The sequence below is a fragment of the Bos indicus x Bos taurus genome, chromosome 10, assembly GCF_003369695.1.
Source record: "Bos indicus x Bos taurus breed Angus x Brahman F1 hybrid chromosome 10, Bos_hybrid_MaternalHap_v2.0, whole genome shotgun sequence".
In the NCBI taxonomy this organism is placed as follows: Eukaryota; Metazoa; Chordata; class Mammalia; order Artiodactyla; family Bovidae; genus Bos; species Bos indicus x Bos taurus.
Genome location: NC_040085.1, coordinates 39729494 through 39752217, shown reverse-complemented (window position 1 = coordinate 39752217; position 22724 = coordinate 39729494). Strand labels below are relative to the sequence as shown.

At 41.8% G+C, this 22724-nt stretch overlaps 1 protein-coding gene across 2 annotated transcripts; it reads right to left on the bottom strand.

Moving 5' to 3' along the window:
* Positions 1-7076: 7076 nt before the first annotated feature.
* CIAO2A (cytosolic iron-sulfur assembly component 2A) lies at positions 7077-22652 on the bottom strand. 2 transcript variants are annotated; one of them, XM_027553781.1, is made up of 5 exons: positions 22345-22652; positions 18285-18449; positions 10852-10901; positions 8347-8392; positions 7077-7537 (listed from the first exon to the last, which is right to left on the bottom strand). In XM_027553781.1, the coding sequence occupies exons 1-5, from the start codon at positions 22466-22468 to the stop codon at positions 7440-7442; spliced, it is 483 nt and encodes a 160-aa protein (XP_027409582.1). In that variant the 5' UTR covers positions 22469-22652; the 3' UTR covers positions 7077-7439. The 2 variants fall into 2 exon arrangements, with proteins under 2 accessions (XP_027409582.1, XP_027409583.1); XM_027553782.1 differs by lacking the exon at positions 10852-10901 and having other exon boundaries at positions 22345-22642.
* Between the last annotated feature and the right edge of the window lie 72 nt (positions 22653-22724).

Here is a 22724-nt window from a genome sequence, read left to right as displayed (position 1 = left end):
CAAGGGAACATTTCATGCGAAGATGGGTTCGATAAAGGACAGAAATGCTGTGGACCTAACTGAAGCAGAAGACATTAAGAAGAGGTGGCAAGAATACACAGAAGAACTGTACAAAAAAGATATTCATGACCAAGATAATCACGACTGTGTGATCACTGACCTAGAGCCAGACATCCTGGAATGTGAAGTCAAGTGGGCCTTAGAAAGCATCACTACGAACAAAGCTAGTGGAGGTGATGCAATTCCAGTTGAGCTCTTTCAAATCCTGAAAGATGATGCTGTGAAAGTCCTGCACTCAAATGCCAGCAAATTTGGAAAACTCAGCAGTGGCCACAGGACTGGAAAAGATCAGTTTTCATTCCAATCCCAAAGAAAGGCAATGCCAAAGAATGCTCAAACTACCGCACAATTGCACCCATCTCACATGCTAGTAAAGTAATGATCAAAATTCTCCAAACCAGGCTTCAGCAATACATGAATGTGAACTTCCAGATGTTCAAGCTGGTTTTAGAAAAGGCAGAGGAACCAGAGATCAAATTGCCAACATCCGCTGGCTCATGGAAAAAGTAAAAGAGTTCCAGAAAAACATCTATTTCTGCTTTATTGACTATGACAAAGCCTTTGACTGTGTGGATCACAATAAACTGTGGAAAATTCTGAAGGAGATGGAATACCAGACCACCTGACCTGCCTCTTGAGAAACCTGTATGCAGGTCAGGAAGCAACAGTTAGGACCGGACATGGAACAACAGACTGGTTCCAAATAGGAAAAGGACTATGTCAAGGCTGTATATTGTCACCCTGCTTTTTTAACATATATGCAGAGTACATCATGAGAAACGCTGGGCTGGAAGAAGCACAAGCTGGAATCAAGATTGCCGGGAGAAATAGCAATAACCTCAGATATGCAGATGACACCACCCTTATGGCAGAAAGTGAAGAGGAACTAAAGAGCCTTTTGATGAAAGTGAAAGAAGAGAGTGAAAAAGTTGGCTTAAAACTCAACATTCAGAAAACGAAGATCATGGCATCCGGTCCCATCACTTCATGGCAAATAGATGGGGAAACAGTGGAAACAGTGACTGACTATTTTTTGGGGGGGCTCCAAAATCACTGCAAATGGTGATTGCAGCCATGAAATTAAAAGATGCTTACTCCTTAGAAGGAAAGTTATGACCAATCTAGATCAGATCAGATCAGATCAGTCGCTCAGTCATGTCTGACTCTTTGTGACCCCATGAATCGCAGCACACCAGGCCTCCCTGTCCATCACCAACTCCCAGAGTTCACTCAGACTCAAGTCCATCGAGTCAGTGATGCCATCCAGCCATCTCATCCTCTGTCGTCCCCTTCTCCTCTTGCCCTCAATCCCTCCCAGCATCAGAGTCTTTTCCAAGGAGTCAACTGTTCGCACGAGGTGGACAAAGTACTGGAGTTTCAGCTTTAGCATCATTCCTTCTAAAGAAATCCCAGGGCTGATCTCCTTCAGAATGGACTGGTTGGATCTCCTTGCAGTCCAAGGCACTCTCAAGAGTCTTCTCCAACACCACAGTTCCAAAGCATCAATTCTTCAGCACTCAGCCTTCTTCACAGACCAACTCTCACATCCATACATGACCACAGGAAAAACCATAGCCTTGACTAGATGAAACTTTGTTGGCAAAGTAATGTCTCTGCTTTTGAATATGCTATCTAGGTTGGTCATAACTTTCCTTCCAAGGAGTAAGCGTCTTTTAATTTCATGGCAGTAGTCACCATCTGCAGTGATTTTGGAGCCCAGAAAAATAAAGTCTGACACTGTTTCCACTGTTTCCCCATCTATTTCCCATGAAGTGGTGGGACCGGATGCCATGATCTTCATTTTCTGAATGTTGAGCTTTAAGCTAACTTTTTCACTCTCCACTTTCACTTTCATCAAGAGGCTTTTGAGTTCCTCTTCACTTTCTGCTATAAAGGTGGTGCCATCTGCATATCTGAGGTTATTGCTATTTCTCTCGGCAATCTTGATTCCAGCTTGTGTTTTTCGAGCCCAGCGTTTCTCATGATGTTCTCTGCATATAAGTTAAATAAGCAGAGTAACAATATACAGCCTTGACATAGTCCTTTTCCTATTTGGAACCAGTCTGTTGTTCCATGTCCAGTTCTAACTCTTGCTTCCTGACCTGCATACAAATTTCTCAAGAGGCACATCAGATGGTCTGGTATTCCCATCTCTTTCAGAATTTTCCACAGTTTATTGTGATCCACACAGTCAAAGGCTTTGTCATAGTCAATAAAGCAGAAATAGATGTTTTTCTGGAACTCTCTTGCTTTTTCGATGATCCAGCGGATGTTGGCAATTTGATCTCTGGTTCCTCTGCCTTTTCTAAAACCAGCTTGAACATCAGGAAGTTCACGGTTCACATATTGCTGAAGCCTGGCTTGGAGAATTTTGAGCATTACTTTACTAGCCTGTGAGATGAGTGCAATTGTGCGGTAGTTTGAGCATTCTTTGGCATTGCCTTTCTTTGGGATTGGAATGAAAACTGATCTTTTCCAGTCCTGTGGCCACTGCTGAGTTTTCCAAATTTGCTGGCATTTGAGTGCAGGACTTTCACAGCATCATCTTTCAGGATTTGAAAGAGCTCAACTGGAATTGCATCACCTCCACTAGCTTTGTTCGTAGTAATGCTTTCTAAGGCCCACTTGACTTCACATTCCAGGATGTCTGGCTCTAGGTCAGTGATGACACCATCGTGATTATCTGGGTTGTGAAGTTCTTTTTTGTACAGTTCTTCTGTGTATTCTTGCCGTCTCTTCTTAATATCTTCTGCTTCTGTTAGGTTCATACCATTTCTGTCCTTTATCGAGCCCATCTTTGCATGAAATGTTCCTTTGGTATCTCTGATTTCCTTGAAGAGATCTCTAGTCTTTCCCATTCTGTTGTTTTCCTCTATTTCTTTGCATTGATCACTGAAGAAGGCCTTCTTATCTCTTCTTGCTATTCTTTGGAACTCTGCATTCAGATGCTTATATTTTTCCTTTCCTCCTTTGCTTTTCACTTCCCTTCTTTTCACAGCTATTTGTAAGACCTCCCCAGACAGCCATTTTGCTTTTTTGCATTTCTTTTCCATGGGGATGGTCTTGATCCCTGTCTCCTGTACAATGTCACGAACCTCATTCCATAGTTCATCAGGCACTCTATCTATCAGATCTAGGCCCTTAAATCTATTTCTCACTTCCACTGTATAATCATAAGGGATTTGATTTAGGTCATACCTGAATGGTCTAGTGGTTTTCCCTACTTTCTTCAATTTCAGTCTGAATTTGGCAATAAGGAGTTCATGGTCTGAGCCACATTCAGCTCCTGGTCTTGTTTTTGCTGACTGTATGGAGCGTCTCCATCTTTGGCTGCAAAGAATATAATCAATGTGATTTCAGTGTTGACCATCTGGTGATGTCCATGTATAGAGTCTTCTCTTGTGTTGTTGGAAGAGGGTGTTTGTTATGACCAGTGCATTTTCTTGCCAAAACTCTATCAGCCTTTGCCCTGCTTCATTCCGTATTCCAAGGCCAAATTTGCCTGTTACCCCAGGTGTTTCTTGACCTCCTACTTTTGCATTCCAGTCCCCTATAATGAAAAGGACATCTTTTTTGGGTGTTAGTTCTAAAAGGTCTTGTAGGGCTTCATAGAGTCGTTGAACTTCGGCTTCTTCAGCCTTACTGACCAAACTAGACAGCATATTAAAAAGCAGAGACATTACTTTGCCAACAAAGATCTGTCTAGTCAAGGCTATGGTTTTTCCAGTGGTCATGTATGGATGTGAGAGTTGGACTATAAAGAAAGCTGAGTGCCGAAGAGTTGATGCTTTTGAACTGTGGTGTTGGAGAAGACTCTTGAGAGTGCCTTGGACTGCAAGGAGATCCACCAGCAGATCAGTCCTGATTGATTGTTCATTGGAAGGTGAACCTTCAATACTTTGGCCACCTGATGCAAAGAGCTGACTGATTTGCAAAGGCCCTGATGCTGGGAAGGATTGAGGGCAGAAGGAGAAGAGGACAACAGAGGATGAGATGGTTGGATGGCATCACCGACTCAATGCACACGGGTTTGGGTAGACTCCAGCAGTTCGTGATGGATAGGGAGGCCTGGTGTGCTGCAGTTCATGGGGTCGCAATGAGTCGGACACGACTGAGCGACTGAACTGAACTGAAGTGGACATTAGTTATGGGACTAAATTAATCTTCTTGATGTATTTGGACATTAGTTATTGGACTAAATTAATTTCTTGATGTATTTGGGCAATTCCTACCATGCGAGTCTTGCTGGAGATAGCCAGACTGTTCATACAGGTCATATGCTCCATTCTGTCACCTCCCTGGCATCCAGGGTTTGGACATGGGACTTGGGACCACTAGCGACCCCATCTCAGACACTGTAGTTGGAGTAAGTCACACAAAATAGCACAGATAAAAAAGATCACATTCTGGCAGTAGCAGAGAGTTACAGCTAACTTTGAAGAGCAGCAGGGCAGCAGGATGGGGGTGCCTGCAGCAGAGACTCCCTTCTGGCTGTACCATCAGTGGTTTCCTTGCAGGCGGTTCCTTAGGGGGATGATCTTGTCTTTGCTTCTGGTTGACCAGCCTCCACGCCTACCTAGCTAGGACAGGGTCAGACACTAGACAAGACAGCTTGCCTCACTCACTGCCTGCAAGGGAGAGGGGTCAAAGGCAGAAGTCAATAGTACAAACTCTAGGAGGACAGACAGTGGTTGATCCACTTCTGAATCCTTAGCATTCAGGACAGTGCCTGAAACTTAAAAAGCGCTCACTAAATATCTGTGGATGAGAGCACCTGTGAGTAAGCGCATGAATTGGTGAGAGCACACACTAGGGGCCTCTGATTTCAGTCAACCCCAGCCACACCTGAAACTGACAATGAGAGTTTTATGTATCAGGGTCTCATTAGAAGAAGACAGAAAGAGCCCTACTCTAGGAGCCCTAGATAAGGCTTCCTGGGTTTCTCAGACCATCAAGTACTTGGTCAGTACTTGGGGATCGACATGTATTTGACTCTGGTCCGTGAGCCCCAGAGCCCACTCAGATGCTTGTCACTTCTTTCAGAAGCTGACAGCTGGTCAAGAAGCATGTTTGTGTGCACATGTATGCAGGTGGTGGAATATGGGACAGGGTGTACACTAGGTACTATTAGCTCTTGCCCTGGATCCCAGAAGTCCATGAAACTGGAAACTTAGTGTTGGTTCTAAGGACCTTTCCTGGTGGATTTGTGGTTTATTTATTTATTTGACTGTACCCTGAGGCATGTGGGAGCTAGTTCCCTAACCAGGAATCAAACCTGCACCCCTTGCAGCGGAAGTGCAGAGTCTTAATCACTGGTTATCACTGTGAAGTCCCTGGCTTTGTAATTTAGAAAGAAGTGAATACAATAATGACTAAAGATCAGCAATATTACTAATATTTATGTATGCTGGGTGACAGATTTTTAAAGATCTGGAAGAAAGAGAGGAGCCAGTGAGAATTTTCACAGCAAAAGATCAAGAATCAACTGAAATTTCCACAAATTCGGTGCACTGATGCCACAGTCAGTGGTTTCTCTGACAGCAGCAACTTTTAATCATCTCAAGATCATGGGGATGAAGCTCTGCTGTGACCATCCCACAGTGCAGAGCCTCAGCAGAAGCCAAGATTGTTTCAACAGGATTTCTGTAAAGGATGTTGTGTCAGAACCGGTTTTATTTTTGTCCCCCACCCCCATTAATCCTTTGAAGGCTTCCCTAGAGGCTCAATGGTAAAGATTCTGCCCATTGATGCAGGAGACAAGGATTCAATCCCTGGGTCAGGAAGATTTTCTGGAGGAGGAAGTGGCAACCCACTCCAATATGCTTGCCTGGAAAATCCCATGGACAGAGGAGCCTGGTGAGCTACAGTCCATGGGGTTGCAAAAGAGTTTGACACAACTTGGAGACTAAACAACAACAATCCTTTGAAACTTTGTTGAGAAGGCATGATCTTTCTCTGCCCATGGTGAAGACTTGGACAGACACAGGATTTCTGTCTGAGTATGCCATCCTATCACTTTTAACCATACAATCTCATGGCACTGAAGTATCTAGTCACATCTAAACTTGGGACTTCCCTGGTGGTCCATGGATTAAGATTTTGTCTTCCAATACACGGAGAAGGCAATGGCAATCCAGTCCAGTACTCTTGCCTGGAAAATCCCATGGACGGAGGAGCCTGGTAGTCTGCAGTCCATGGGATCGCACAGTCAGACACAACTGAAGCGACTTAGCAGCATCAGCAGCAGCTTCCAATACAGGGGGTGCAGGTTCGATCACTGGTCAGCGAGCTAAGATCCCACATGCTTTGTAACCAAAAAGCCAAAACATAAAACAGAAGCAATACTGCAACAAATTTAATAAAGACTTTAAACATGTCCACATCAAAAAAATAGTCTTTAAAAAAAAAAGGCAAATAATGTTATTAAAAAAAAATACAAACTTGGCATCAACTCTTTGCTAACTTGAGCTTGCTTCAGGCTTGAAACCTCGAGCAGTTCTGGCCCTCTTCCCATTTTTTCCTTATTTATAAATGGATCCAAGATTCTTCTTGAAGGAAAGCAGGGCCCAGGCCTGATCTTGAGGGCTCTTTTTAGTTCTTTTTTTTAAATAGATTTTTAAAATATTGATTGATTGATTCATTCATTCATTTATGGCTGTGCTGGGTCTTTGCTGCTGCACATGGGCTGTCTCTAGCTGCTGCGAGCGGGGCTACTCTTCGTTGCAGTGTGCAGGCTTCTCATTGCCCTGGCTTCGCTTGTTATGGAGCACTGGCTCTAGGCATGTGGGCTTCAGTAGTTGCAGAACACTGGCTTAGTTGCTCCATGGCATGTGGAATCTTCCCAGACCAGGGATTGAACCTGTGTCCCTTGTTGGCAGGGCAATTCTTTACCACTAGACCACCAGGGAAGCCTTAGCTCTCCTATCTCTGATTCTACATAATAATCAGAAAATAAAGGTTTGGAAGTATCTTTGAGTGTTTACACTGAAATTTACAATTAAATAAAAACATTCTAATGTGTGTACAAGAATCATCTTTGTTTTATTTATTTTACAGAGTAATGGTTTAAATTGAATACATTTGGGCACAGTAAATATTTTGACATGAAAAGCATCAGAATGGGCATCAGAAAAATAGCAACTCATCTTACACACAATAACTAGAAAATATTTTTGTCTGATCATTTAAGGGTTACAAATCCTGAGAATGTTAGACATTGAACAAACTAGGTACTACCTGATAATTAAATCTTGCTTGGAAATCATCATTTAAAAAAATGCTTTGAGGTACAAATCACCTATGTATTAATCTTTTACATTTTACAAAGACTTTAAACAAATATATCAAATGATTATACATCAGTGGCTCTAAAACAGCTGTCAGTCAGGTTCCAGGACACACTGTTCCACGATTTCCCGTAAGTTGGGGTTCTCCATGGCAGCCGCCACTCGCTCTTTGTCATTTATCTGCTTGTTGACTGCAAAACACACGCACACAAGTTAGCATAACTCTGTCAATCTACAGCAACAGATAATATTTTTATTAGTTTGTTAATATAGAATTCAACTCCTTGAAAACTTGACGCAGGTTTTGGCTAAATATTCATAAGTTTTGAAAGGAAGACTTAAAGAGAAAAAAATTTTCCTGTAATTCCAGTTTTGCTTTTCCTGAATTCCATCTCTGCTGTTTTTAAGTGGTTGCCACTTTGTTTCTCTCTGTAGGCCAGAGAGTCTTTATATAAAAAAAGTTCTCAAAAAAAAACAAGGTTAAGGAAGACTCCATGCTTCCACTGCAGGAGATGTTGCAATTCGACCCCTGGTCAGGGAACTAAGATCCCACATGCCACAGAATATGGCCAAAAAAAAAAAAAAAAAATTTCAATATAATACATTAATCCAAATTCACAAAGACAACCCCTACCCCAAGATTCCCTAACGCTTTATTTTCTGGACCTTTGATTTCAGTTTCAAATATACAGCTCTGTATCCTGCCACCAAAGAAAAGAGTTAAGCTCTCCTGAGAGTCTGTAAGTCAAGGTTTCCAAAGCTGCATATTCTTTACAGATGTGTGGCCCCTGGACTAAACCAGTCAATATCCACAGGGCTTAATTCTAGTTCACCCAGAGTTCCACTGAAAAAATTACTTTCTTCTCAAGGAAAAGCTAGTAGCTGATTTTGTACTCTTTTGCAAATGACCCAGTGGACACTTGGCTGGCGGAAGAACCTCATATCCAAGATAAAGTACTATATAAAGTTGTTTTCTAATAATGGTTCAAAATTCACTTACTATCTTCCTCTGTTGAGTGGGTTCCTTCAGAAATGTAGATTTCCAACTAGGAAAAAAATACATTGAAAGCAAAACACTTAGATGAGTGAGGTGGAATATACAATGAACTCCAGAGCCTAGGGATGAAAGCCCAATCCTGTTTCCAACATCAAAGACTTGGGACACATCTTCACGCTCTTTGCTAAAATGAAGGCTGAAGTTACAAGGATTTTTTTTTTTTTTTTTTCGTCACACAGGTAAAGTCCACAGGAGGTATTCCCATTATTTTTTTATAAACACAAATCTACGATTTTACACAGATGAGGTCTCATACATGTTTTGCTCCAGAATCTCTCTCCCCTGTACTCTGCCTTTTCTTCCCAAATTGGTATCTAAACTTACTCCCTGCCCCACCCAAAAGAAAGTCACATTAATCTAGTGTACTTTCTTCCATATTTTTCTCTATACCCACGTACAACACACACACCCACCAAGGCTGAAAGTTTATTTTTATTGAGTATTTTATACAAACAGGGTCACGATAATATAGTTTTCAGTTTCGTCATTTTCTCATCTACTATTATCTTGATAAATTTATTTTCAAGTACACCACTGGTTAAGCTATCCCTCTGGGTCCCGCTGCACTCACTTGCTCAAATGAGCTAATCTCCAAGAATCAGAGTTTTTGAGACAAACCCACAAAATTATTGCAAATTTTGTGGTAACTAAATCATTCTATATGATAAAGATATGTCTATTCTTCAGGGAACACTGGAGCACATGATCTAATTCTCATATACTTATTCACTACTGAGATAAATGTTTTTCATGATGGGGAAAAATCATAACCTATTATGGCTATAAGAGACCTTAGAGACCATCTTGTTCAGTTTTCTTTAAAATACAAAACACCATATAAATTCCATCAATGTCATTAACAGTAACTCTTATTGTGAACAACAAAGGAGGTGATATAAAATCAATCTATATTCATTTGTTGGTGGTGGTGTTTAGTCACTAAGTCATGTTTGACTTTTACGATGCCATAGACTGTAGAGTCATAGCCCACTAGGCTCCTCTGTCTAAGGGACTTCCCAGGCAAGAACATTGCCTGGGTTGCCATTTCCTTCTCCAGGAGTTCTTCCTGACCCAAAGATCAAACCCACATCTCCTGCATTGGCAGGTGGATTCTTTACCACTGAGCTACCTGGGAGACCCCATATACTCATTTACTTTGGTAATTTAGGGAAATTTGTGAAATGCTGGGCTAGATGAAGCACAAGCTGGAATCAAGATTGCCGGGAGAAATATCAATAACCTCAGATAGGCAGATGACCCCAGCCTAATGGCAGAAAGCGAAGAGGCACTAAAGAGCCTCTTGATGAAAGTGAAAGAGGAGAGCTAAAAACCTGCCTTAAAATTCAACATTCAAAAAACTAAGATCATGGCATCCAGTCTCATCACTCCATGGCAAATAGATGGGGAAACAATGGAAACAGTCACAGATTTTTTCTTGGGCTCCAAAATCACTGCAGATGGTGACTGCAGCCATGAACTTAAAAGACATCTGCTCCTTGGAAAAAGAAGTTATGACAAACCTAGACAGCATATTAAAAAGCAGAGTGGCGGATTCATTTTGATATTTGGCAAAACTAATACAATTATGTAAAGTTTAAAAATAAAATTAAAAAAAAAAAAAAGCAGAGACATTACTTTACTGACAAAGGTCTGTCTAGTCAAAGCTATGGTCTTTCCAGTAGTCATGTACGGATGTGAAAGTTGGACCATAAAGAAAGCTGAGCGCCGAAGAATTGATGCTTTTGAACTGTGGTGCTGGAGAAGACTCTTGAGAGTCCCCTTGGACTGCAAGGAGTTCCAACCAGTCAATCCTAAAGGAAATAAGTCCTGAATATTCATTGGAAGGACTGATGCTGAAGCTGAAGCTCCAATACTTTGGTCACCTGATGCAAAGAACTAACTCATTGGAAAAGATCCTGATGCTTACAAATTGTATGATTCCATTTAAATAAAACATCCAGAATAGTCAGATCTATACAGACAAAAGTACATAAGTGGTTGCCTAGGGATAGGCTTCCCAGGTAGCTCAGATGGTAAAGAATCTGCCTGCAATGCAGGAGACCCAAGTTCAACCCCTGGGTCGGAAAGATCCCCTGGAGAAGGGAATGGCAATTCACTCCAGTATTCTTGCCTAGGGAATTCCATGGACAGAGGAGCCTAGTGAGCTGAAGTCCATGGGGTCACAAAGAGTCAGACACGACTGAGTGACTAACATTCCACTTCCAGGGATGGGATAAGGTTTGGGAAAAATGGGTAATGACTGCTAATTGATATGGGGTTTTTACTGGGATAATGAAAATGTTCTAAAGTACAGTAGTGATGGCTGCACAATTCTGTGAATATACCAAAACCCATTAAATTCTACACTTTAAATAGGTGGTTGTATGATATGTACATCAAGTCTCAACAATGCTGTTATAAAACAACAACAAAAAATACATTCCTTACCTTATGTTTAAACGGTAAACACCGCTGAAGTTTTACTCTTAAGCACAGCCCTGTGGAGGGGGGGAAAAATGCATCAATTATCTCTCTTATTGGTTTTTGAAAAAGGATACAGCTATGTGTAGGCATCTCCATACAAAACAGTAGCTGAAAACAGCTTAGACTCAATCCAATGTAGGCCTCCTTTGAGGCTGGCACCTTTAGCTAATCTTTAACATATAAGCACAACCTTAAAAATTCCTCATGATAATCCACTGAGTCAGGTATTATCAACCCCATTCTACAAATTATGAAACCAAGGTCACAATGTAACTTGACGAAGATCAAAGAACTAGTATAGTGACCAAGCTGGGATTAGAACCCAAACCACTGCAAAACCCCAGATCCTGTCTGCTACATCAATTCGCCTTCCATCAAAGATCAACAGATTCATTAAACTTTGGAATGCTTACAACTGGTCAGGCCACGCAAAAACTTAAAACTAAGTAAGAGCCACTTTTTAAAGCACTCTCAAATTTGGAATCCTCTATGCCTGCAAGGTACAAATGTAGTTGTTTGCGCCAAACAAGATCCTCTGAAGTTCAGTTTATTGCCCCAATACCAAGTCATATTTCAATAATTTTTTCTTTCTTCTAGTTGAGTCTTCTAAGAGAAATTAAAAATCACCTTGGAACAGAGCCTCAGTGCCAATGTTTCACTTCTTTCCCACCACAAAATAAGAACACAATTTTAACTAAATCTACATCCCTAGATGGGTTTCCCTGGTGGCTCCCTTCTGCCCTCAATCTTTCCCAGCATGAGGGTCTTTTCCAATGAGTCAACTCTTTGTATCACATGGCCAAAGTACTGGAGCTTCAGCTTCAGCATCAGGCCTTCCAATGAATATTCAGGGTTGATTTCCTTTAGGGTTGACTGGTTTGATCTTGCTGTCCAAGGGACCCTCAACTTCTCCAGCACCACAGTTCAAAAGCATCAATTCTTCGGTGCTCAGACTCCCTTATGGTCCAACTCTCACATCCATACATGACTATTGGAAAAACCATAGCTTTGACTGTACGGACTTCTGTTGGCAAAGTGATATCTCTGCTTTTTAATATGCTGTCTAGGTTTGTCAAAGCTTTTCTTCCAAGGAGCAAGTGTCTTTTAATTTCATGGCTACAATCACCATCCACAGTGATTTTGGAGCCCAAGAAAATAAAGTCTGTCACTGTTCCTATTTTTTCCTCATCTATTTGCCATGAAGTGATGGGACTGGATGCCATGATCTTAGTTTTCTGAATGTTGAATTTTAAGGCAGGTTTTTTGCTCTCCTCTTTCACCTTCATCAAGAGGCTCTTTAGTTCCTCTTTGCTTTCTGCCATTAGGCTGGTGTCATCTGCATATCTGAGGTTATTGATATTTCTCCCAGCAATCTTACCCTGTCTATAAAAGCTAACCACACCAGATTCAAGGCCGCATTCACCCTCCACAACAGCACACATTCTTGTCTGTGGCACATGCTTCTGCCAAGGCCACTCTTGCCTTCTGGGATGGCCCATACTATTTGTGGAGTATGTTTCTCTCTAAATAAATTCATTTCTTACCTATCACTTTGTCTCTTACTGAATTCCTTCTTTGATGAGAAATCAAGAACCTGCATTTCATTAGGTACTGAAACCAGGTATGATCTCAATTGAAAGACCGTGGAGCTGGGTTCAAGTCCTGGCCACTTGGGTTCTAGTCCCAAACTGGGTTTTGGTTAGGTTAGAGTCTTGACCATGTGCCTTCAAGTCCCAGGCAAGATTTTGGCTGGACTGGAGACTCGGTTAAATCCCAATCTGAGATGAATGGTTTCAGGTAAGTATTTTATCCATAAACAATAACTGTTTTACAATTCACAAAGCATTTTCTTGAATATCAGTATTCTAAAGATAGGCAATATAGAATACTGAGATAGATACTCTGGGTTCAAAACTGGCTCCACTACACACTAGCTATGTGACACCAGGCAAGTTACTTAACCTCTCTGAATTTCAGTTTCATTATCTGTTTTCGTAAGTATTATAATAGTACCACTAAGTATAAGGTGAGGAGTAACTATATTTTTATGCTTAAAATAGTAGTTGACACATAATTAAGTATCCAATAAATGTTAGCTATTACTATTTTACATTTTACAGTCAGGAACCAAGATAAGTGAGTTGTTCAACATCACATAGCTAATAAGTGGAAGGAGCTAGAAGTTAAATCTAGACTGCAAATCCTATGCCCTTCATCTCCTGCCTTCTTGCAGAAGATTATCAAGTGGTTTTTCTGCCCTATTGTGAGGCAGGAGATAGATGGGCCCTGGGGGCAAACAGCTGGAGTTTGTTCTGAAACTCTTAAGACAAAAATAGCAGGACAATGGAGGGGAGGAGGCTGGGCTCTGCCCAGTTAAGAGATATGAAAGTGAAAGTCGCTCAGTCCTGTCCATGACTCCTTTCGACCCCACGGACTATATATATAGTCCATGGAATTCTCCAGGCCAGAATACTGGAGTGGGTAGCCTTTCCCTTCTTCAGGGTATCTTCCTGACCCAGGAATCGAACTGGGGTCTCCTGCATTGCAGGCGGATTCTTTACCAACTGAACTATCAGGGAAGTTAAGAGATAAAAGACCACATATTCCTCATTCTTAAAGGAGACTTCCCTGACTACACAGGACAGAAAGGCTCCTTGGAGGTCAGAAGAGAGGGGGGCATCACCTCAGAGTAAGTGAGGCAACTACACACAGGCCTCTTTGCTAGAATCTATCCTGGCTAAAAGAAGCACATGCATAAATGAGAGGAGCCTGAGACATACCAAATATTGACTCAGAACCCGGCAAGCAAGACGACTGGTCAAAGGAAACCCGGAAGAAATGCCCCATAAAAGTATTCAAACTACCACTAGGGCATGACTCTGAGTCTGCCCGTGTGTCTATCCACACATTCTGTATTCTTTTTTTCCTAATAAACATTTTACTTGTTTCACTACTTTCTGTCTTTGTGGGAATTCCTCTCTGCAAAGCTTTGGGCCTTGTCACTGACCACTGGTTCAGTGACTAGAATTCAGTGCTTTCACTGGCTTCAGTCTCTGACCAGGAACTGAAGCCCCACCTTAAGCTGCTGCAGACTGAGGCCACCCAAGATCATACCCACTCACCCTCTTTGCGTCTTCCTTGTCTTTGGAATTACATACCAGGGTAACTGCTGCTGCTGCTGCTGCTGCTAAGTCGCTTCAGTCGTGTCCAACTCTGTGCGACCCCATGGACAGCAGCCCACAAGGCTCCCCTGTCCCTGGGATTCTCCAGGCAAGAACACTGGAGTGAGTTGCCATTTCCTTCTCCAATGCATGAAAGTGAAAAGTGAAAGTGAAGTCGCTTAGTCCTATCCGACTCTTTGCAACCCCATGGACTGCAGGGTAACTGAGTAGGTGACAACCTAAGTAGTCAGAGTGGAACTCTTACTCAGGTGCCTTTCTCTGCTTAGTACTGAGACAGGAAGAGGGCAAGGCACAACCTTTAAAAGAATGACTTAGCCTGAGGACGTGACATAAACTGATTAGAACCAAACAGATACAAGATGCTGGACAAGTTGATTTCCACCAGAACTTGAGCCTTTGTATTCACTCATTGTAACCCATCAGCAAGCTATGTGACACACCCACAGGCATCCCAACAGCTCCATGGCTAACCATAATGGCCAAGAAGTGGGTGGTGACCCAATTCACGAAAATCCTCAATGGTTCCCCAAGAATATCTGGACTACTCCTCCCATTCATTAGCCTATGAAATTACCCACATCTATAAAAACTGACTACCCCTTTACCCTTGGTGTCTCTCTTGCATTCTGGAGGTGGCCCACACTGTCCATGGAGTGTGTTTCCTCCCTAAATAAGCCTTCTTTCACTTTATTAATGGCTTGCTCGCTCTTGAATTTTTTCCTGCACGAAGCTAAGAACCCATACTTGGTGGCTGTCCCAGGGATCAGATGTGACCTAGGATGTGACCATCCTCTCAAGACCCACTCTTTCTTGCAACAGTATTACCTGCTCATAGGAAATGCCTTCTAATGCATCACACAGAAAGATGACTCTCTTCATCGAGTTTTCCAATCATGTTGCTTGAACAGTTACTATGATACATTACTAGGCAACCCACTGAAAAGCCAAGGGTCTCAACTGAATCCCATATCAAAAGGGCCAAAAAAGTGACAAAACTCTTTTCAAGAAGTGTACAGAACTGAAATATCAACCATAAACTAATCTTGACATCTTTACAGTTATTTTGATTTCATGTGCTCTCTCAATCTTTATCCACAAACATTTGTTTTAAAATAACTGCAATCATAATAAAAATTCAACTTATCATTCAAGCTTTTTCATACACTTCTCATACTGATACTTTAATTCCTTGATTATGTTCATTTTCAATAGAAATTAAGAAATTGCATTATTTTTATATCATATCCTTATTAATAGATAAGTTTCTTTCAAGATTTATTATTATAAATTTACCCTATCTGTTTTGTACATGCTACTATCTTCTCCTAGGAAACTAGTTCCTTACTTCTTAGGTCAAAGAGAATGAATTTTCTTTTTTTTTTTTTTCCTTTTTTGGCCACACAGCCCAGATTGTGGGATCTTAGTTCCCTGACCAGGGACAGAACCTGAAACAGGAGGAAAGAGGGCAGAGCACAACTTCTGAAACAATGACACAGCCCAAGGACACAATCAGCTTATTAATTAGAATCAAACGGGTCCAAGATGGCAGGCAAGTTAACTTCGACTAGACCCGTGGCCCTGTATACTGAAGATACACACCCAGAGGCGCCATGACAGCCCCAAGGCTGACATATAAATGACCAAAAAGTGGGCAGTGGCCCAATTCCTAGAAACTTCCACTCTTTCCCCAAAATAGTTGGAATAATTCTCCCACTCATTAGCCTCCACACTCTTATTTGTGGAGTGTTTCTACCGCAGCTGCTCTTGCTTTCTGAAATGTCCCACACTCTGTTTCTCTCTAAATAAATCCACTTCTTATCCTACCACTTTGTCTCTCACTGAATTCTTTATGCAGTGAGACATCAAGAACCTGAGCTTCATCAGGTCCTGAAACCAGGAGTGTGATCTCAGTTGGAAGGCCGAGGGTTCTGGCTGGGTTTGAGTCCTGGCACATGGGTTCCAGTCCCAATCTGAGGCAAATGGTTCCCAACCCTCTGCAGTGTGCCACCTTCAGTGAGAGCGCAGAGTCCTAACTTGGTGGACTGCCAGGGAACTCCTAGTATGAACTTTTTAACAAGGACTTGCTAATATTTACCCAGAGGCTTAAAAATATTTCGACCATGCTGCTGCTGCTGCTGCTGCATCGCTTCAGTTGTGTTCGACTCTGTGCAACCCCATAGACGGCAGCCTACCAGGCTCCCCCGTCCCTGGGATTCTCCAGGCAAGAACACTGGAATGGGTTGCCATTTCCTTCTCCAATGCATGAAAGTGAAAAGTGAAAGTGAAGTCGCTCAGTCGTGTCTGACTCTTAGCGACCCCAGGAATGCAGCCTACCAGGCTCCTCCGTCCATAGGATTTTCTAGGCGAGAGTACTGGAGTGGATTGCCATTGCCTTCTCTGACCATATGACCCCATAATTCCACTTATAGGAATTTATCCTGAACCAATAATTAGAGATAAATAAAAATATTTATATGTAAAGTTTTTCATTATAGTTTATTAATAATTGTGGAAGGCTAGTAGTCCATATGGTTACAAAACTGATACATCAATGTGATTAGCATGTTCCTATATAACCATATAACTAAAGAATATTTAAGAAGAACTAAAAAACATTTCTCATCTATTTCATGCTTTCTATTATTTAACCTCTACAACTCAGTGTGTGTATGTGTGCGCATGCGCGCGTGCACTAAGTCACTTCAGTCCTGTCTGACTCTTTGCGACCCCCTGGACTGTAGCCTACCAGGTTCCAGTTACCCTTATTATCACTATTTTTACAGATAAGGAGATAAGCTCAGAAAGGTTATGTAACTTGCCCAAGGCCACAAAGTGACAGAACTAACAGAGCTGGAATTTTAGCCTGGAGCACACTTTCTAATGCTAACTTTTTGAGATTTTTCTTCTTTATGAATTTGTGGAATTTCAAAATTATTGCCAACAAGTTTGTTATAATTGTGTTTCATAATTTAAGAAACACAATATAAATATTACTTTCTGAAATCTGTTATCAATACCTGTTGATTCAGAAATTGTCCAATGACAAAAAAATACGCATTCAACAATGCTTTTTCTAGTGCTGGAGTTTTATAACCACAATAGCATCTACAGATTCACAGACCTTCTAGTCCCTCAAGATGTGGCCCATATGCTGGAAACCACTAACTGAGGGATCCCAGGTCCAACAAGTGAGAAAAGACAGAACTCACAACAACAGTGGGAACAATAATAAAATATTTACCTTTCCAAGCCTATTTATAAATTTGTCTATTTTCAAATAGATAATATAGGCTCAATGTTCAAAAACTTAAAAATACAGAAAGGTATAAAGTCTTCCACCTACCCTATCCCCCATCTGACCAGTTCTCACCATCACTAATGCCCACCTCATCTCAGCTATTCATTTACGTTTTCTTTATGATATGCAACCAAACATAAATATATATTTTTAACCTTTTTTTTTACATAAATGTAGGAATATTATACTTGCTTTTATTTCCTAACAGTATGTCACAGAGATCTTTCCATATTAGTATATGGAGAGTTTCTTCATTTTTTGATAACTGCATAGTATTTCATGGTTGATAAACACCATCACTGATTATTTAACTGGTTCCCCATGGATCAAGATTTGGTTTGAAATAAACTTCGTCTTTTTTTCACAAAATATACATTCAAAGATATTGACTGTATATCTCACTGCTAACTAATCCAAGTATTGGGAATGCAACCTCTCAAAAAGAAAAGCACCTGAAAAAACACCCTCCCACCAGGCCTTCTGCCCATGCTACATAGAAGCCAAGAGAGCACCTAAAAGGAGAAGATGGTGAGGGCACGGCACTAGTCTGACAACACCCATTCCCATCTCCAGACCTGGGGCGAAAAGATGGCCCATACCCAGCCTCCATTAATTGTAGAGAAGCAGCATGGTGTAGCTAAAGAAAAAACACACTTCAAGTCAGGAGACCTAGGGTTGAGCCTCAACTTCATCATTTCCTGACTATATGATGCTAAGCAAGTTCCTTAAACTCCCTGAGCCTCAGGTTCCTCATCTGTAAAATAAACCTAATATTGACTCATATGTTGATTGTGAGAACTATCGAAAACATTCTGTAAACCATAAAGTATGATCCATGATGCTAATTGTTACTGTGGGTCAGTATCAGCTAGAATAATTCAGTATCAATATATAAATATCTTTATCTAAAACCTTACCAATAAGAGTCGCCAAAGAGCAATGAGGTACTGTTGGCGTGAACCTTATAATAACCAAATAGTCGTCTTCATTTATCTCCTGAACCTCCACACAACTTTCCGTTACCACTTCCAGTTCTTCTAAAGTATTGGGCTTCTCTGGGTCCCGGATGGTTCGAATCAAATCTAAAGAATCATCAGAAACAAGGTCTTATGTTAAAACATGGATATTCTAAATACAATTGATCTTGCCAGTCTTAATCCAAACACTGACTTTATTTTTGTTTGAGCAAATACTACAGCCACTCCCCAGATTTCTGACAGAAATTTCCTTTTGAGAAAATCATTTTTGTGGATTATTAGTACCTCATGTCCAATTTCTTGGATCTAATTCTGCAGAGAGAATATGCAAATAGCTTGTTACACAAGCTCAAGAGGAAGAAATAACTTAGTTTCAGGATTTATGGAAATGCAATCTGAATTGTCTTTAAAAATGGGTAAAATTTTGGAGCATTTCCAAATGAACAAGTTAAGTTTGCCAGGAACTCAGCATTAAGTGAAGAAGTTAAGAGTTTAGGCCAGCCCATCAAGGGTCTTTTAAAGTCAGCTATAGGCAATAGAATATCTATTCAAGAGGCTCTGAACAAGGGGATAACAGAGACAGTGTTACACTGTCCGCTGGTAACTCATTGACCAGTTGGTAGACTTACACTAAAGGGCAGGGCCAGGGATACCGGATGAAAAAGCCAAGCCTAAAACAGGAACATGACCATAGTAATAGAGAGAACAAGACAGACATTGAAGTAATTTTAAAGGCAGAATCGACAGACTCTGACAATTGTTTGGACATAGAAGACAAAGAAAGAGAGAAAAGGAAGATGACTCAGATTGTAAATCTAACTGCCTGGAAGAACCAAGATAGAATCAGAAGAAAAAAGGAAGAAATTTGGGTGGGAACTAAGACAAGTGATTAAATCTCACATGTAATCATTCTGAGGTGCTTAAGGGGCAAACCAATGGAACATTCCAGCAACACGGAATTGTAGCATAAGGTTTAAGGGAACCAAGGCTAGAGTGGCTATTGAAATCATGGGATTCACAAACAACAGTGAGTATAACCATAGTTTTTAACCTTTGCCAAACAAGGGAATCACTAGGAATGCTTCAAAAACAAACAAAACAAAACAAAATCTGGTGTCTGAGCCCTCCCCAAGATTCTGATTTAACTGATTCACAGGATTCTGATTTAACTGATTCACAGGAGGACTTGGGCATTGAGACTTAAAAAAATCCCTCAGGTTATTCTTATGTGCAGCCAGGTTGGAGGACCTCAAATGTAAAGGGAAAGAGACCCAAGGATAGATCTGTAGGAAGCACCTAATTTGCGGTCAGAAGGAAGCAAAGCAAAAAGCAGTAGAGAAGGAAAGAGGGGATGATTATTAACATCAAATGCTGCTGAAAAATTCAGGTTAATGAGAGCTAAACCAGGTCTCTGATTTATTAGTCAGGAGGTCACCTGCAAGAAAGCACTTTCAGTAGGGAGGTGAAGGTAGAGGCCAGCTTGCAAACATAATCCTAGGACTTTGAAAGGGAAGAAGGAAAGGGCAAAGGGCAGTGGGTTTTAAAAAAGCTAGAACAGTGACAAGGATAAGGGAAATGAGTATATTTTTACAACACAAATAGAGGAAGGGACACTGAATTTTAAGAAGGAGGCTGGTAAAATAAACAGGAATGAATGAGATCAACGATGTGGGAGGCGGGGTTGGCATTGCAGAGGAAAAGACTTCCTTCTTACTCTAAGGTTGTAGAAGAAGATGGAAAAGGAGAATAAGAAATGGTGAGGTAGAAAAAAGCAGGAGTTCACAAGGGACAAGCTTGATGTTCTCAGGCTTGAGGTTTCCTTCTACTATTTACAACACTCTTGGAATCAGAAATCTTGCTGGGAAAAACAAATCAATCAAGCTCTACTTTCTCTCCAGCAAATCCTGAGCTTATCATTTGATTAGAAACAGAATTTGAGAATGGAGGCAGGAAAAAGAAACTTTGCAAGACTTGTGAAACTTGGGGCTTGGGGAAACAAGTTTTCTTAACAGGAGTTAGTTCCCCCTCATCCTAGGCCTTTTTCCCTGTAAGGCTCACATACACAAGCTGTATTATATTGTTTATATGTTAAATGACTCTGAAATTAAATCTCACCCCTTATTCAACTTCTCTACTGTTCGATACTGTTCCAGTGATCTGGATTAATTTCTTTAGAAAGAAAGCAATGTTGCTCTCCTCACATTACTCCCTTGACTAAAATTCTTCTACTGGTTTTGCACTGATATTACCTTTTTCATTTATATTTAAACCTTCAGGATCTCATTCCAACCTGCTCTGTAAAACAATTTTTGACCACACCTCCACCTTTAACCACAAACCCTATCCTGTAGCCCTGCCTGCCGTTCCCCAAACAGGTTATTTTCTTACCTCTATAATCTTGCTTCTTCCCTCTGCTTAGTAAGCTGTGTACCCTTTACAGGCCCAGATCCTAATGCTTCAAGGCCCAATTCAAGTGACCCCTTCTCCTTAAAGTCCTTCCAGATCCCCTAGTCAGAGACTACTGGCTCTCTTTCCTCTTTGCCTGTATCTCTGATACAGGTACTTGTACTGCACATAATTTTTAAAAATTCTATTTTTGTGTATAAAGGTCCCCTTCAAGGTAAGTGTGAGGACAAGAAATCTCCCTCTTCCAAAGTTGTAGCCCCAGTGCCCTGTTGTCCCTAGATGCTGGAGATGGAGACCTGACAGGACAGGAATCTGTCTAACTGCTTTGGGGAAATCATTCCACTCACACCGGTCACCTGACTAGGGTTAAGTCCTAACCTAGCAAGAGGTAAACCAGAGTAGTGCCAAAGGTCTTTAACATCCCTAGCTTCTTCTGCTGGTCTATAATCCTTACCTGCATTATTTGCATTCTTGTGGTTAGACTTTTACCCTGGGTTAGGGTTAGCGGGAATCTCTGAGTGCTAGTTAGATCCAGTCTTTGTAGTCTCAAAAACAATACTAATAAGTGCAAAAAGGCAAGTCATAAAGCAATCGTGAAGTGGTGAAAAGTGCACCAAGTTAGGAAACAGAAGAGCTTTGGTTTTTGCTGCTTCCTTATGGGCAGAGTGGCCCCCAGATAGTTGTTTAACCTCTCTAAACCTGTTTCCTCATCTGTACAATGAAGATGGTTCCAGGGGTTGAATTGAGAATATTCTATGTTCAATATACACATAAAAACTATGTGTGTTATGCTATGCTATGCTAAATCACTTCAGTCGTGTCCAACTCTGCGCGACCCCATAGACGGCAGCCCACCAGGCTCCCCCGTCCCTGGGACTCCCCAGGCAAGAACAACTGGAGTGGGCTCCCATTTCCTTCTCCAATGCATTAAAGTGAAAAGTGAAAGTGAAGTCGCTCAGTCGTGTCCGACTCTTAGCGACCCCATGGATTGCAGCCTAACAGGCTCCTCCGTCCACGGGATTTTCCAAGCAAGAGTACTGGAGTGGGGTGCCATATGTACATATAAAACTCAGTGCGTGTGTGTTCTTTTGCACTCCAGGCGTGGGCGTGTTAAAGAACTATAATTTCATGGCCGGGCTCGTGGGGACCTCTTGCCTACTGCCTCTGAAGAACAGACTGGCTGTGACCCTGGGCCAAGCGGTCACCCAACAGTATCCTCAACGGTGGAAAGACGAGTGTGTGTCCAGGGTTAGGGATAAGAAGGAAGGAGGCTCAAGTGCGGCCATTAGGCCAGTTCTGCTTCCTAATCAAGCATCTTAAACGCCTCTGCCGAGAAGTCTTGAGATGGCCACTAGAATATGGGGCACACAAGGAAAATAACCCGGACTCGGCTTGCTCCGGATTTAGCAAGAGCCTAAGTGTTAAGGAAGACCCACATGCCCGCGTGATTTAAGACTGGGACAAAAAGCTTTCTACTCTTGCCAAGGAGATACAGCAAAACACCCGAGTTTACACTCCAAACCCTCAGATGAGGCCCTTGTTAGCCCAGCCTCCACGTTCACCACCAAATGGTGCCCTGGACAAAATTAATTACCATAAACTTCTAGCGCTTTCTCTTCCATGATCCGGGGCTGCCGGGCAGCTCCCGGCTCAGAGAGGCCCGAGAGCCACAGGAATCTGCTCAGCGTCCAAGAGAGCAGTCCGGACACCCGCTCCATCCTTACGTTCCGCCATCCCTGGCGACTGTCCCATCCGAGCCACCGTCTCTCAGTAGCGAGCCTCGCGAGTTATCAACTTCCTGGTCTTCACATGGGCCAAGAGAAGCCTAAATGTCCTGGGGAGCAGATAATAGGCGGGACCTGACGGATTGTCGCGGAGGACCTAGGGAAAGGAGGCGCAAGGACTACAAGCCCCAGTATGCTTTGCTCAGTTTCGGCGGGGCAAGAGGGGGGAAAAAAAAAAATTCTTGGAGGC

Excerpts from the sequence above, each read along its gene's own strand:
- CIAO2A (XM_027553781.1), bottom strand. The coding sequence starts at position 22,468 with ATGGAGCGGGTGTCCGGACTGCTCTCTTGGACGCTGAGCAGATTCCTG. Across the intron at positions 8,393-10,851 it reads GTTTACCGTTTAAACATAAG|TTGGAAATCTACATTTCTGA; the intron begins GTAAGGAATGTA and ends TTTTTTTCCTAG. Across the intron at positions 7,538-8,346 it reads CCACTCAACAGAGGAAGATA|TCAACAAGCAGATAAATGAC; the intron begins GTAAGTGAATTT and ends TGTGTTTTGCAG.